Source organism: Chiloscyllium plagiosum, chromosome 18 (genome assembly GCF_004010195.1).
Source record: "Chiloscyllium plagiosum isolate BGI_BamShark_2017 chromosome 18, ASM401019v2, whole genome shotgun sequence".
NCBI classification, from domain to species: Eukaryota; Metazoa; Chordata; class Chondrichthyes; order Orectolobiformes; family Hemiscylliidae; genus Chiloscyllium; species Chiloscyllium plagiosum.
The window spans coordinates 10,913,820-10,930,793 of record NC_057727.1 but is presented as its reverse complement, the minus strand read 5'-3'; the positions used below and the strand labels follow the sequence as shown (position 1 = coordinate 10,930,793).

The window sequence follows — 16,974 nt, the reverse complement described above, 5'->3', positions numbered from 1 at the left end:
CCAGTTTCATTACCCCTCCCCCCACCTTGTCTCAGTCAAATCCCTCGAACTCAGCACCACCTTCCTAACCTGCAATCTTCTTCCTGACCTCTCCGCCCTCACCCCACTCCGGCCTATCACCCTCACCTTGACCTCCTTCCACCTATCACATTTCCAACGCCCCTGCCCCAGGTCCCTCCTCCCTACCTTTTACTTTAGCCTGCTGGGCACACTTTCCTCATTCCTGAAGAAGGGCTTATGCCCGAAACATCGTTTCTCCTGTTCCTTCGATGCTGCCTGACCTGCTTCGCTTTTCCAGCAACACATTTTCAGCTCTGATCTCCAGCATCTGCAGTCCTCACTTTCTCCTGTATCAATAAACTGGCAGCTTTAGCTTCTTGGTGTCACACTCAACCAGTCTGTTAAATATATATGAAATAGAGGTTGACAGCTATTATATCAAAATGGTACACTGATTGTGGTTAGGTACCGATACCGATAACATGGGAACTCTGTTCTCAGCTAAAACACTGGCTTGGATCCTTCCGTAAATATTATGGAATATTATCAGAATGATATAGATAGATAGAAGAGTACAGCCCACTATGTTGTGTCGAAACTTAATCCTAATGTAAAATATAGTAACAACCTACCGCCCCTCAACTCACTGCTATCCATGTGCATGTCCAGCAGTCGCTTAAATGTCCCCAGTGACTTTGCTTCCACCACCTCAGCTGGGTTGTGTCGAAACTTAATCCTAATGTAAAATATAGTAACAACCTACGCGCCCCTCAACTCACTGCTATCCATGTGCATGTCCAGCAGTCGCTTAAATGTCCCCAATGACTCTGCTTCCACCACCACAGCTGGCAACACATTCCATGCATTCACAACTCTGTGTAAAGAACCTACCTCTAATGTCTCCTTTATACTTCCTCCTAATATCTTCAAACAATGACTTCTCGTACCAGTCAATCCTGCCCTGGGGAAAAGTCGCTGGTTATTGACTGTCTGTTCCTCTCATTATTTTGTACAACTCGATCAGGTCTCCTCTTTTCCTCCTTCTCTCCAGAGAAAAAAGTCTGAGCTTACTCAACCTTTCTTCGTAAGGCAAGCCCTCCAGTCCAGACAGTATCCTGTTAAAACTTCTTTGCACCCTATCCAAAGCGACACAATATTCTAAGTGTGGTCTCACCAGGGACTTGTACAGCTGCAGCAAAACCTCGCAGCTCTTAAACTCGATCCCCTGTTAATGAAAGCCAAAACACCATATGCTTTCTTAACCACTTGGGTGGTAACTTTGAGGGATCTATGTACTTGCACACCCAGGTCCCTCTGTTCCTCCACACCGCCAAGAATCCTGTCTTTAATCTTATATTCACCATTCGAGTTTGACCTTCCAAAATGCATCACTTCGCATTTATCCAGGTTGAACTCCATCTGCCATTTCTCAACCCAGCTCTGCATCCTGTCTATGTCGCGTTAAAGCCTGCAGTAGCCCTCTATACTATCAACGACACCCCCAACCTTTGTGTCAGCTGCAAATTTACTTAGTGTAGAAACAGGCCCTTCGGCCCAACAAATCCACGCCGAACCTCCGAAGAGCAACCCATTCCCCTGCATTTACCCCTTCACATAACACTACGGGCAATTTAGTATGGCCAATTCACCTAACGTGCACATTTTTGGACTGTGGGAGGAAACCGGAGCACCCGGACGAAACCCACTCAGACATGGGGAGAATGTGCAAAATCCACACAGACAGTTGCCTGAGCCTGAACTTGGGTCTCTAGCACTGTGAGGCAGCAGTGCTAACCACTGTGCCGCCCATCTGCCCAGACTACACGCACAAGCTCCCTCCGCTATTCCTGATCGGCCCAACCTTTTCCCTGATCATTCTCTTATTCCTCACGTATGAGTAAAATGCCTTTGGATTCTCCTTAATCCTTCTTGCCAAGCTTTTTCTGAGCCCCCTCCTGGCTCTCCTCAGTCCAGTTCTGAGCTCCTACGCAGCCAATAAGTCCATGATAAAATTCCTGATTTCACAATACTCCTTGGTACGTAGTGATCTGGGGATAATCAAAAATGCATTAGTTTACAAAGACTAGATTGCACACTTGGGTTTTCTAAATCTTGTGGACTCATGTTGACTGTATGCGAATAGAGTCTCTACAGTATAAACTCCATGCTGTACAACATGGGCTCACAGTATAAAGCCACACCCCCCAATCTCTGTACATAAGTGAATATATCTAATCTCTGTATGATATTGATACTGAATCAACAGAAAAGGTAAAAAGGCTTTACTCAGACTGTAAACACAAGGAAAAAATATGGCAAGAAGTATTAGACCATTTGAACCATTAGATCTGCGCCATTATTTGATCATGGCTAATTTCTCAATTCCATTCTCCTTCCTTCTCGCTGTAATCCTTGATTCCCTTACTAACCAAGAAGCTACTAAAGAATTTCCAATGCTCTGTCATTACCATCCGTAGCTCAAGACTACAACACACACATCAAAGTGCATGCTGGCTCAGCAACTCTTCAGTTCAAGTGGACTGTAACACACCACCACCACATAAGTGACTCCCAATTTAGCAAATTTGAAATTACAAATGCTCATTGGCCAAGTTTCACCATTCTATTTAAAGCTGCATAAAATGGCAGACCTTCAATAATCACTTCAGACATATTATCCTCAAGCTAACATTTATTCTTTCAAATTACAATAAACAAGTAAAATTTGGGGTGAAGAATTTAGACAACATTTGCATAAATGCTGACAAAAACACACTTTGGGCATACGTGAACATGTCTGGCACATGCTTATACAGTACGATGCCAAAGAATGTAAAGATGAAGTTTTGAAATTCAGATGCTTGGATCTGTTTTTCACACTTACAAAAACAAGAAATAGAATAGCACAAAGCCACTAAAACCTATGCCTTGTACCTAAATGCTCAATTCTAAAATACAATAAAAACAAAGCTTAAGTGAATTAACCTGAGTAATATCTATGCAAACTTTGCTCATCTCAATTTATCTACCAGCAGTTAATTTCCATATTAAAATATCCTCAAATATTACATCATTGATATAGCATAGGGAGTGGATATTTGCCTATTTGTAAGCCAGGTTTCTATTAAAAAGAATTATTACACCATAAAAATCCATTATGGAGAATAAATTATCCGTATAAACTAACTTTCTCAACTTACGTGTATGAGCATGGCTGCTTAGAACTGAAATACATATGTTGCAGAAAATTCTGTCCAACAATTAATTTTTATTCTTGCCATTAACACTGTGCATGAACCCAGTGAGGTCAATGAATGGTGGATTAATAGATTTTGTTTAGTCTCACTTTTATTTGTAAGGCACAAGTTAAAGTTGACAAGCAGTTACATTTTTGGTTTAAACAGGCAAACGTTAATTTATTACAAGTCAATGCTGAATGTTGCTTCTGAATAAAAGGATAACATTAGAAACAAGAAAATACAGGCATCAAGTTTAAAATTAGGACAGACGACACAAAAGAATACTTTCAGAAGAAAGCACAATAAGTCTCTGTGATATATCATGCAGACCCTGTTGCTAGAGGGTTTTGTTGTTGAAACAAAGATTATTGCTTTAAGTCAATGCTATGATGGCATTTCTCATACATGAAGGACAGCACATTTTAGTAGTGAGAAGGCAGTGAGAGGTTCTGTAAGTGTGACATTACGAGCTGCCAAGTCACTTCATAACTTTGACATTGATCTTTAGATCATCAGTGTCTACAGGAATAGTGCCAGTAGACCGGAGGATAGCAAATGTGGTTCCCTTGTTCAAGAAGGGGAGTAGAGACAACCCTGGTAATTATAGACCAGTGAGCCTTACTTCAGTTGTTGGTAAAGTGTTGGCAAAGGTTATAAGACATAGGATTTATAATAATCTAGAAAAGACTAATTTGATTAGGGATAGTCAGCATGGTTTTGTGAAGGGTACGTCGTGCCTCACAAACCTTATTGAGTTCTTTGAGAAGGTGACCAAACAGGTAGATGAGTGTAAACCGGTTGATGTGGTATATATGGATTTCAGCAAAGCGTTCGATAAGGTTCTCCACAGTAGGCTATTGTACAAAATGTGGAGGAATGGGAGTATGGAAGATATAGCAGTTTGGATCAGTAATTAGCTTGCTGAAAGTGACGAAGGATGTTGTAGGTTACAGAGAGACATAGATAAACTGCAGAGCTGGGCTGAGAGGAGGCAAATGGAGTTTAATGCGGACAAGTGTGAGGTGATTCACTTTGGTCGGAGTAACCAGAATGCAAAGTACTGGGCTAATGGTAAGATTCTTGGTAGTGTAGATGAGCAGAGAGATCTCGGTGACCAGGTACACAGATCCTTGAAAGTTGCCACTGACATTGACAGGGTTGTTAAAAAGACATATAGTGTTTTAGCTTTTATTAATAGAGGGATCGAGATCTGGAACCACGAGGTTATGCTACAGCTGTACAAAACTTTGGTGCGGCCGCACTTGGGAGTATTGTGTACAGTTCTGGTCACCGCATTATAAGGAGGATGTGGAAGCTTTGGAAAGGGTGCAGAGGAGATTTACTAGGATGTTGCCTGATATGGAGGGAAGGTCTTACGAGGAAAGGCTGAAGGACCTGAGGCTCTTTTCGTTGGAGAGAAGGAGGTTGAGAGGTGACTTAATAGAGACATATAAGATAATCAGAGGGTTAGATAGGGTGGACAGAGAGAGCCTTTTTCCAAGTATGGTGACGGCGAGCACAAGGGGGCATAGCTTTAAATTGAGGGGTGATAGATATATGACAGATGTCAGAGGTAGTTTCTTTACTCAGAGTAGTAAGGGTATGGAATGCTTTGCCTGCAACGGTAGTAGATTTGCCAACTTTAAGTGCATTTAAGTCGTCATTGGACAAGCATATAATCGTACATGGAATGGGTGTAGGTTAGATGGGCTTCAGACTGGTATGACAGGTCGGTGCAACATTGAGGGCCGAAGGGCCTGTATTGCGCTGTAACGTTCTATGTTCTATAACTATTTTGATACAACTTTCTGTGTGTCTCACCTGTCTTTTGTCATTCATTCTTTACCTGGAAATCTGGTCATTCTGACTGGTTCAAGATAAAAGGAAAGCTGCCTAGGCAGAGATTCTAAAACTATTTTTAGCTGGCAAGCTAAGTTAGCTGATGATAGTGGGTGGTACATACAATAAAAATACATAATAAGACACGAAGATTCCAGGGGGTTCTTTCCTCACCTGTGGTTCTTAGCCTTCCTTCTGGCCAAAGTCTAAATTACATGGTCATATGAATTGTTAATAAATATGGTTAAAAATCTCACAACGCCAGGTTTTCTTGGAAGCACACTAGCTTTTGGAGCAACGCTCCGAAAGCTAGTGTGCTTCCAATTAAACCTGTTGGATGAAAACCTTGCGTTGTGTGATTTTTAACTTTGTACTCCCCAGTCCAACACCGGCATCTCCAAATCATAATAAATGTGGTAATGGTTGGGACAAAGGTGTTTAGATGTCTGGGTATGATTCTTTGTAAATCACATACAACTAAGTTCTAACATCAAATGACTTGTAGCAGCCATGTTTTCTAGCTTGTATACATGTCAATTTATAATCAATTTAACGTTTCTTTAAAACGAAACCAGTAGCCTTGAATATTTTTGCCTAAAATTACTAGACCATAACTGGACAGTGGGAGCAATCTTCTGTTTTTTTTAGTATATCTGACTTGGGGAAGGAATATATTACAGCTAACCCCTGATTTGCTGTCTACATTGAGAGGTTTACACTATTCATGCTCAAAACCAACACTTCGTTGCAGATTTATTAGGTTCAATTAACTTGGTAATTTGAGCATTGGCACCATGGAAGCTACAGCAGTATTTTACTATACGTGATCCAAGTCAAATACTCAAGTTTATGCCTACTAAGGTTGTCTGGCAGCCTACTCAAAACACTTAGGAACAGGCAATAAATGTGATTTTACCAGCATTGCTCCTATCTTAAAAGAAACTGATTAAAAACAGAGTCTCTCAAAATATTATTCAGCAGAAATTATACTTCACTACAATTAAATTCATCGTCAAAACAAATTTTAAACAATATTAAATTGAAAGTCAGAAATAGGTCCAAGGAACTAATATGGGTTTAAACAGGCTTACCTTTCGTACAATGGGTTCCTGACCTACAACGCAACCATACCAACTGACCAACTTGTTCCAAGCTTCAGTGGGAACCAAGACATAATCCAACTCATCAATCAAGTGTTCTTTCAGGGCCTGTGTTTCTATATCTATGAAAACCATAGTAACAAATTACAAGTTAAGATGCTGCAATATTGTTCAGTTCTCATTCTTCCATGTTCCTAAGCATCTTTACCTGTGTTTGAAATGGACGGGTGGCTAAATTCACAATAAAAATAATTTAACTGATTATATGGCAAACACTTAGGTGAGACTTAGATATAACTGCGAATAGTTCAACTAGATTTTTTCTCAAAATAATTCACATCTTTAAGACCACTCAGATGAAGCGATGCTTCGAAACCTCAGTGCTCTTTTAAACACATGTAACTTACCTGCAACATGTTCAGCAACTGGATAAAGTACACAATTTTTGGCTCAAATTCAGTTATTATTCAGGTTTGTGTAAAACCCATAATCCGCTATCCTCGACTTGTGTTTAAAATAGCAGTTCATCCCACTTTGCAGCTTGGTGTACTGCTGGTGTTAGTCAAGAAAATGGCCCAATACGCAAAGAATGGAGAAAAAAAATCGAAAGAAAGAGGGGTCAGTAGCAGATACTTCATGCAGCAGCAATAAGGCCATGTAGAAGAGTTGCAAGAGATGCCACCATTAATTTAAATTCTGTACATGAGCCAAATCATGTACTATGCTGTCTTTAGAATCCAGATTTGTTGGTCTCTAATCATTAAACAAAATACCGTTTGGAATTAGTTGAACTGAATTGAATCTATTGTCACGTGTACCGAAACACAGTGAAAATCTTTGTCTTGCGAGCAATACAGGCAGATGACAACATTAACTAACACATAGGTAAATAATAGATAAACAGCAGCAAAAACAAAAACACAGGTACAGGCAAATGTTAAGAGTTTGTGCATCCATTTTGTATTCTCACAACAATAGGATAGAAACTGTTTCAAAAACGGCTGGTGTGCACGTCCAGGCTTCAGTACCTTCTCCCCAATGGTAGAGGTTGTAGAAAAACGTTACCAGGGTGGAATGGATCTTTGAGAATGCTGGTGACCATTCCTTGACAGCCGGCATGGTAGATGGATTCCATGGATAGGAGGTTGGCCTTTGTGATTATCTGGGCTGAGTTCACTACTCTCTGTAACCATCTCCGATCTTGAATGGTACAGTTGCCATACCAGGTAGTGATACATCCAGATAGAATGCTCTGGATGGTGCACCTATAAAAGTTGCCAAATTTTCTTAGCTGCCAGAGGAAGAGGAGACGTTATTAGGCCTTTGTAACCAGTGCGTCCACAGGAAGAGTCCAAGCAAGCTTGTTGTGGATGACCACTTCCAGGAACTTGACACTCTCGTCGTACTACCTCAGTGCTGTTAATGTGTCAGGGGTCATGAGTAACATCCTGCCAAAAGTCAATAATGAGTTCCTTGGTTTTGCCAGCATTGGGAGCTAGGTTGTTCTCAATGCACCATTTTTCCAGGTCCTCCACCTCCCATCTGTAGTCTGCTTCGTCACTATCTGAGATTCAACTGACTATGGTAGTGTCATCAGCAAGCTTGTAAATGACATTAGTCTGGTATTTGGCGACACAGTCATGGGGGATCAGTCAGAAAAGTAGGGAGCTGAGTATGCATCCCTGGGGGGGGTTCCAGTGTTGAGAGCTGGTGAAGATAAAATATTGTCCCCAATCTTCACTGATTATGGCCCGTGGGTCAAAAAACTGAGGATCCAGTTGCAGACAGTGGGGCTTAGGTTGAGATCACTAAGTTTAGTGATCAGTCGCGAGGGGATAATAGTGTTCAAGGATTCTTAAGTAGCTGGTCTTGGTGTCAAGATGTTCAGGGAGGAGTGAAGGGCAAGTGATATGGTATCTGACATGGATCTGTTGGTCCGATAGGCAAATTGGAATGGGTCAAGAGGAGTGGGGAGGTTGGACTTTAATTAATGTCATGACCAGCCTTTCAAAGCACTTCATGACCACCGAAGTTAGGGCCACTGGGTGGTAGTCATTGAGACATGCTACATGGGCATTCTGAGGCGCAGGGATGATGTTGGCCTTCTTGAAACAGACAGGGACAGTGGCCTGCTGCAGGGAGAGGTTGAAGATGTCTGAGAAGACCTTCGTCAGTTGATCTGTGCATGCTCTGAGTGCACAGTACTTCGTCTGGTCCCATTATTTCCCTTGGATTCACACAAAGGAAAACTGATCTGACCTCTGATGCAGTGACTGTTGGGGTAGGTTCGATCGGGACTTGTTGGAATAGGTGTTATCTCTGTTCAAAGTGAGCATAGAAACGTTGAGACAATCTGGGAGGGATGTGTCATTGTCTGCTATCTTGCACTGTCTCTTTTTAGAGCCTGTGATGTCATTCTGTCCTAGCCATTGATGCTGGGTGTCCGTCTGGGTCTCTAGTTTGGATTGGCATTGGTCCTTGGCCAACTTAGTGGCTCTGCGCAGGTCATACTTGGAGTCCTTATATTTGAGTGGATGTGCTGGTCTGAAGGCATCATGCCTGTTTTTATTTTACCAGGTTTTGTGTATCCTGATTCATCCAGGGTTTCCTGTTGGGTAACACCCAGACTGACTTCCTCGGTATGCAGTCCTCCACACACTTGTTGGTAAAGTCTATGATGGTGAAGGTGTACTTGTTCAAAGTACTTGCAAACTGTTTGAACATGGCCCAATCAGCCGATTCCAGACAGCACCAGAATTGATTTTCTGCCTCCTCTGACCAGCACTGGATCTATATCCGCGAGGGGGGGTCTCTCGCTTGAGCTTTTGCCTGTAAGCTGGGAGAAGCAGCATGGCATGGTTGTCGGAGTTCCCAAAATGAGGGTGGGGGATGGAGTGGTCGGCATCTTTTGCAGTGATGTAGCAGTGGTCTAAAATGTTCGGGCCCCTAGTGGGGCAGGTAATGTTCTGGCGGTACCTGGGCAACACCTTCCTTAAATCGGCTTGATTGAAGTTACCAGTTACAATTAACAGGGCCTCAGGGTATTCCATCTCCACGGATGGTTTCTTTCTAAGATACCATAGAGGTTTATAAGTACCTGTAATTACATGATGACAGTCACCGGTTGGCAGCTAACTCACAAAACAGGCAGGATTTTATGGGTAGCAACTGAACTATTCTGAACCACTCAGACAGTTATCAACAGGAGCCAAGGATGTCACACAGTCACCACTCTTCAATCTGACCTCGATGTTTGTACAGCATTTCAGCCAAGCAGCCTGTTTCAGCAGTTCTATTTTAGAAAGGACACACAACATGAACTGACAGAAACTAAGTTTTTAGACTGCAAGGAGGTAAAGCTATATCGCAAAACATTAGACCTGATCATAGTTCACACAAAAAAAAAGTGTGAATCTGGAAAAGAACCTTCCTCTATTTGAAACATTATAAGTTCACAGTAATGTAAATACCAATACTTTTAAACTCCTAAAATGTATTTTTATTTTAATAAATTACAATTGACATGGGGGGATACACTAACAGACTACTACATGCAACATTTAGCAAAAATATTTAGCATAAATATTTCTTGAATTATAAAACAGATAATTCTACTCCTGACAAGTTTAGATGCAAAAGATGAAAATTTATCAAAGATTTGTCTTATCAGGAGGGCCTTTAACAACATGCATTTAAAATACTGACCTACTTCCATGTGCCTGCTTATGCTGCCATGATACATTTGATAGAAGACATCCAAGAACAACTTGGAAGCAACTCAGTGTCCTCTAAAGATCTAAAGGCACCCAAATTTAATCTGGTGCATTCCCACAGCAGCAAAGATTGGTTTAGGAACTGTAAGCTGGAGATCAAACTTGTACTTCAAAGAACATGACGACTTTCTAAAATAAAAGTCTTCTGCTTCCACATGGTCCATATCCCTCTATTTCCTGCCTATCATGTGTCGTCAAGATGCCTCTTAAGTGTTGCTAGTGTATCTACTTCTACCGCATCTTCTGGCTGTGCACTCCAGGCACTTACCATCCTCCTTCAAACTTCTCCCCCGACTTTTACCTTAAAATTATGGCCCCACAGTAAATGATATTATCGTGGGAAAAAAGTTCTGACTATCCATGCTGCTCAATTTTGTAAACTACTAGCAGGTTGCCCCTCAGCTTCTAACTTTCAAAAGAAAACAAACTAATTTTGTCCAATTTCCCCTCACAGTTCATACCTTCCAAACCAGACAAAACCCTGGCAAACAGTTTCTGTACCCTCTCCAAAGTCTGCACATCCTTCTGGTAGTGTGACATCCAGAATTTTACACAATATTCCAAATGTGGCCTAACTGAAGTTCTATATGGCTGTAACCATATTTTCATACTCTATGGCCCGACTGATGAAGACAAGCATGGGCATATGCCTTCTTGACCACCTTACCTACTTGTGTCACCACTTTCTGAAAACTATCCAACTGTACATCGAGATCCCTTTGTACATTAACATTTACAAGGGTTTGCCATTTACTGTGTACTTAACTGCATTAGATCTTCCAAATGAAATTGTATTTAAAGTTCCTCGAACATGGCAATATTATTTAAACCCATTTAAATAGCTCTACAGAATCATCTTTAGAAAAGATCTGGAGCCAAGATATATTTTTAAAAAAGTGGTGCAAATAACATTGTAAATTTCTTCTCTGCAAACTAGCAAGAGACATTGAGTTAACTGCATTTAAAGTTGTGAAAAATATTTTTGCTTTCAAAATAAATGGCTCTTTCACACATGCCTATCAAAGTAGAACTACACATTCAAAGCCACATTCGTTTAAAAAAAAACAAATAATCAGATTTCAACTAGATATTGGTGTAGAGCTAAAGTCATAATCCTTTAAGGATATGGTTAATGCATTTGTTTGGGTTACAAACACTCAATTCCACAAGCATATTCCGCCATTGTGTGTTATAGACAATTGACACTGCAACACCAATTGCCCATTTAATTCTCATATTTTGATATCCTTACTTAGAATGAATTAGTTGATTTCAATTTTGAAAATGCCCAGATTAGATCACCCACAAACTTATAAAATCAAAAGAATTATAAACCAAGTTAATGCAAGTTGACATCACAATGTCATCGCTGAAATCATCATTTCAATGTGGTGAATCATATTGCCACCTGATTAAAATATGGCCATTATTTCCATTAGGCTTTTTGATTATTTTTCGTATATCTGCACCAACTTATTACTTTTGCATCTGAACACAAATCCTATTCCTCATTAATTGTTCCTAGTTTCGTAGCATTAAAAAAAGTTTGATTTATCACTCAAATTCAAAATGAATAACTTTGGAGCCCCCAGACTTGAACTGCCTGTCTTCCAAACAGTTTACATACTTATTTGTTCTGCAGTGTCTTATTACAATTTTCTGCTGACACTACAAAATATAGTGTGCCTCCTGACTTAGTCCCATTTGGAGCTTGGCTGTACCAATCTATTTCTTCATACTTAATTGTTAGTACTGCCATACATAGAAATATGATGGGCTAGATGGCTTTCTTCTTTACTAGAAACTTTGATTTATGGTATTAGAAAAAAATTGAAGCCAGGCAACATAGATAATGAATTATATATACAAATATTAAAGCCACTTGCTTTTCAGGCTATAAATCTGACAGGATTACAATAATTTTATGTTTCAAATAACTCCCAACAAAAATGCATTAATTGAAACAAAGATATTTTATGCTCAATGAAATATACACTGCCTAAGTTCCAAGTGCACATTAGTCAAAAGGTGAACATACTTCCATTGATAGCGAGTTTGGAAAAGATTTGTAGCTCAAGTGGAGGTTCTGTATGTGCATTTATTCGCTGAGCTGCAAATTTTTTTTTCCAGAAGTTTTGTCACCATACTAGGTATCATCATGTGAGCCTCCGGTGAAGCACTGGTGGTATGACCTACCTTTTATTTTGGTGTTTAGGTTTCCTTGGGTTAGTGATGTCATTTCCTGTTTTTCTCAGGGGGTGGTAAATGGGATCCAATTCAGTGTGTCTGTCAATAGAGTTCAGGTTGGAGTGCCTTGCTTCGAGGAATTCTTGCATATGTGTCTGTTTGGCTTGTCATAACATGGATGTGTTGTCCCAGTTGGAGTGGTGCCCTTCCTCATCTGTTTGTAAAGATAGTAGTGAGTGCGTCATGTCTTTTTGTGACTGGTTGATGTTCACGTATCCTGGTGGCTAGTCTTCTGCTTGTTTTGTCCAATGAAGTATTTGTTACAATCCTTGCAAAGTATTTTGTAAACGTTAGTTTTGCTTGTTGACTCTAGGGTTTTTAAAGTTCATTAGCTGCTGTTTTAGTGCGTTGGTGGGCTGCCAGGATGCCAAAAGGTCTGATTAGTCTGACAGTTGTTTCCAAGATATCTTGATGCAGGGGAGAGTAGCTAGGGTTTTTGGACATGTTTTGTCTGCTTGTTTAGGTTTGTTGCTGAGAAATCGGCGGATTGTGTTATTGGCTACCCGTTTTTAAAAAAAAAATACATTGTATCAGTGATTTCCCCCTGCTCTTTGTAGTTTCATTGTGCTAGAGTGTGTGGTGGCTCACTGAAATAATGTTCTAATGCAGCTCCGTTTGTGGGTGCTGAGATGATTGCTTCTGTAGTTCAGTATTTGGTCCATATGTGCTGTTTGCCTGCGGATACTGGTTTGAAGCTCCCCATTGGCTGATTGCTCTACTGCGACATCTAGGAATGGCAATTCATTGTTGTTTTCCTCCTCTTTAATGAATTTTATTCCAGTATGGGTATTATTGATGGTTTTGAAGGTTTCCTCTAACTTGTTTTGTTTAATGATGACAAAAGGTGTCATCTATGTAGTGTGCCCAAAGTTTGGATTGGATGATTGACAGAGCTGTTTGTTCGAGTCTCTGCATTACTGCCTCTGCTAAGAACCCTGATATTGGAGATTCCATGGCCGTTCCGTTGGTTTGTCTGTAGGTTTTGTTGTTGAAGGTGAAGTGGGTGGTAAGGCATAGGTCCACTAGATTGACAATATAATCCTTGCTGATGAAGTTGGTAGTGTTTGGTGTATGTGTCTTTGGTTCTTCGAATAGTATAGATATTGTTTCTTTGGCCAGGTTGATGTTGATGGACACCACTTCGACTGCGACAACACATCCATCCTACATCACCACAGAAAATGGCATCACCAGCCAAAGGAAATCTAAACACAAGTAAAAAGTGGGCCATACCACCAGTGCTTCACTGGAGGCTCACCGATATGTTACCTAGTATGTTGACGAAACATCTGAAAACAAACCTCCATCTCTGCGAGCAAACTTTCATCTATACGTTCACTGAAACCACAATAAATCTAACATCTGCATTTAAAACCATGTTCAACAGTGTTCAACTTTAATTACCTGCAAAGAGCCCAGAATTATCAATGGGGCCTGGAAACATTCCATGTTCTCCCACGTTGTACATGTCCCAGCTGTCGAAACCCACATATTTTTTCCATTGTTTAAACCACCTACTGTCTATTAGGAACCTGAAAATCAAAACAAGTTATTTTGAGTGTATGAGATTACTATTTCCCCCACTAATTGAAACAATTTCAATTATTTGCAATAATAATTCCTTTAAAGTAGGGTTGCAGATAGACAGGGTAGTGGTTGGAGTATCGAGTATAGGAGTTGGGAGGTCACATTGCAGCTGTATAGGACATTGGTTAAGCCACTTTTGGAATAGTGTGTGCAATTATAGAGTCACAGATGTACAGCATGGAATCAGACCCTATGGTCCAACCCGCCCATGTCGACCAGCTATCCCAATCCAATCTAGTTCCACCAACAGCAGCCGGCCCATATCCCTCCAAACCCTTTCTATTCATTTACCCATCCAAATGCCTTTTAAATGTTGTAATTGTACCAGCCTCAAGCACTTCCTCTGGCAGCTCATTCTATACCCGTACCACCCACTGCGTGAAATAGTTGCCCCTTGGGTCCTTTTTATATCTTTCCCCCTCTCACCCGAAACCTTTTCCCTCTAGTTCTGGACTCCCCCACCCCAGGGAAAAGATTTGCCTATTTACCCTACCCATGCTCCTCATGATTTTGTTAACCTCAATAAGATCACTCCTCAGCCTCTGACGCTCCAGGGAAAACAACCACCGGCCTGTTCAGCCTCTCCCTACAGCTCAAATCCTCCAATACTGGCAACATCCTTGTAAAGGCGGAGCAGATCAGGCAGCATCAAAGGAAAAGGAGAATAGATGTTTCGGGAATGAAGAGGGTGTGCCAAGCTGGCTGAGATTAAAGGTAGGGAGGAGCTTTGGGAATGCGATAGGTGGAAGGAGGTTAAGGTGAGGGCGATAGGCCGGAGAGGGGGTGGGGGCGGAGAGGTCGGGAAGAAGATTGCAGGTCAAGAAGGTGGTGGGAGTTGAAGTGTTGAGCCACGGGGTGGTTGGGTTGGTTGGTCCGGGTGTCCCAGAGGTGTTCTCTGAAACGTTCCGCAAGTAGGCGGCCTGTCTCCCCAATATAGAGGAGGCCACATGGGGTGCAGCGGATGCAATATATGATGTGTGTGGAGGTGCAGGTGAATTTGTGGCGGATATGGAAGTGTCCCTTGGGGCCTTAGGGGGGAGGTGTGGGCGCAAGTTTTGCATTTTTTGCGATTGCAGGGGAAGGTGCCGGGAGTGGATGTTGGGTTGGTGGGGGGTGTGGATCTGACATGGGAGTCGCGGAGGGAGTGGTCTTTCTGGAACGCTGATAGGGGTGGGGAGGGAAATATATCCTTGGTGGTGGGGTCCGTTTGGAGGTGGCGGAAATGACGAAGGATGATCCGATGTCTCTGGAAGTTGGTGGGATTGTAGGTGAGGACTAGTGGGGTTCTGTCTGGGTGGTGATTGGAGGGACGGGGTTCAAGGGCGGAGGAGCAGGTAGTGGAGGAGATGCGGTGGAGAGCATCGTCAACCACATCTGAGGGGAAATTGCAGTCTTTGAAGAAGGAGGCCATCTGGGTTTTTCGGTATTGGAATTGGTCCTCCTGGGAGCAGATGCGGCGAAGGCGAAGGAATTGGGATTATGGGATGGTGTTTTTACAGGGGACAGGGCGGGAAGAGGTGTAATCTAGGTAGCTGTGGGAGTCAGTTGGTTTATAGTATACGTTCGTGTTGAGTCGGTCGTCCGAGATAGAAATGGAGAGGTCTAGAAGGGGAGGAAGGAGTCTGAGACGGTCCAGGTAAATTTGAGATCAGGGTGGAAGGTGTTAGTAAACTGGATAAACTGTTCAACCTCCTCGTGGGAGCACGAGGTAATGCTGATACAGTCATCAATGTAGTGGAGGAAAAGGTGGGGGGTTGGTGCCAGTGTTGCTGCGGAAGATGGACTCTTCCACATATCCAAGAGGCAGGCATAGCCTTGGTCATGGTCAAGGGGGCTGTAGGGGGAGGTGTCCGCGAGCTAGCGTTTAGCCTCAGCAATATAAAGATCGGTGCGCCAAACTACCACTGTGCCTCCCTTGCCTGCCGGTTTGATGGTGAGGTTGGGATTGGAGTGGAGAGAGTGGAAGGCTGCACGTTCTGAAGGTGAGAGATTGGAGTGGGTGAGAGGGGTGGAGAGGTTGAGGCAGTCAACGTCACGGCGGCAGTTGGCTATGAAGAGATCGAGGGCGGGTAAGAGGCCAGCACGTGGTGTCCAGGTGGATGGGGTGTGTCGGATGTGGGAGAAGGGGTCGTCAGAGGGTGGGCGGGAGTCCTGGTTAGAGAAATAGGCGCGGAGGCGAAGGCGGCGGAAGAATTGTTCGACGTCTCGCTGTGTTGAATTCGTTAATCCAATTCTTCCGCCACCTTCGCCTCCGCGCCTACTTCTCCAACCTGGACTCCCGCCCACCGTCTGACGACCCCTTCTTCCGCCTCCGACACACCCCATCCACCTGGACACCCCGTGCTGGCCTCTTACCCGCCCTCGATCTCTTCATAGCCAACTGCCGCCGTGACGTTGACCGCCTCAACCTCTCCACCCCCTCTCACCCTCGGAACGTGCAGCCTTCCACTCCCTCCGGTCCAACCCCAACCTCACCATCAAACCGGCAGACAAGGGAGGCGCAGTGGTAGTTTGGCGCACCAACCTTTATATTGCTGAGACTGGCGCAGTGGTAGTTTGGCGCACCAACCTTTATATTGCTGAGACTAAACGCCAGTTCGCGGACACCTCCCCCTACAGCCCCCTTGACCATGACCACACCTCCCACCACCAAACCATCATCCCCCAGACCATCCATAACCTCATCACCTCAAGGGATCCACCGCCTCCAACCTCATAGTCCCACAACCCCGTACCGCCCGTTTCTACCTCCTGCCCAAAATCCACAAACCTGACTGCCCCGGCCGACCCATTGTCTCAGCCTGCTCCTGCCCCACCGAACTCATCTCTGCATACCTTGACACGGTCCTGTCCCACTTAGTCCAAGAACTCCCCACCTACATTCGGGACACCACCCACGCCCTCCACCTCCTCCATGATTTTCGCTTCCCCGGCCCCCAACGCCGGGGACATCCAGTCCCTGTACACCTCCATCCCCCATCACGAGGGACTCAAAGCCCTCCGCTTCTTCCTTTCCCGCCATACCAACCAGTACCCTTCCACTGACACCCTCCTTCGACTGACTGAACTGGTCCTCACCCTGAACAACTTCTCTTTCCAATCCTCCCACTTCCTCCAAACCAAAGGAGTAGCCATGGGCACCCGCATAGGCCCAAGCTATGCCTGCCTCTTCGGAGGATATGTGGAACA

The 16,974-nt window shown here is 43.1% G+C and overlaps 1 protein-coding gene across 5 annotated transcripts in view; it reads right to left on the bottom strand.

Moving 5' to 3' along the window:
- usp4 (ubiquitin specific peptidase 4 (proto-oncogene)) overlaps positions 1 to 16,974 on the bottom strand; it is a 100,717-nt gene that overhangs the window by 68,941 nt on the left and 14,802 nt on the right. For all 5 annotated transcript variants that reach the window (XR_006314257.1, XM_043707670.1, XM_043707671.1 and 2 more), the window contains exons 2-3: positions 13,603 to 13,730; positions 6,170 to 6,300 (exon numbers count right to left, since the gene is read on the bottom strand). Coding sequence is in view for 4 of the 5 variants with exons in the window: in XM_043707670.1 (XP_043563605.1) it covers positions 6,170 to 6,300; positions 13,603 to 13,730 (259 nt within the window). In the remaining variant the exon portion in view is untranslated. The remainder of the gene's footprint in view (positions 1 to 6,169; positions 6,301 to 13,602; positions 13,731 to 16,974) is intronic.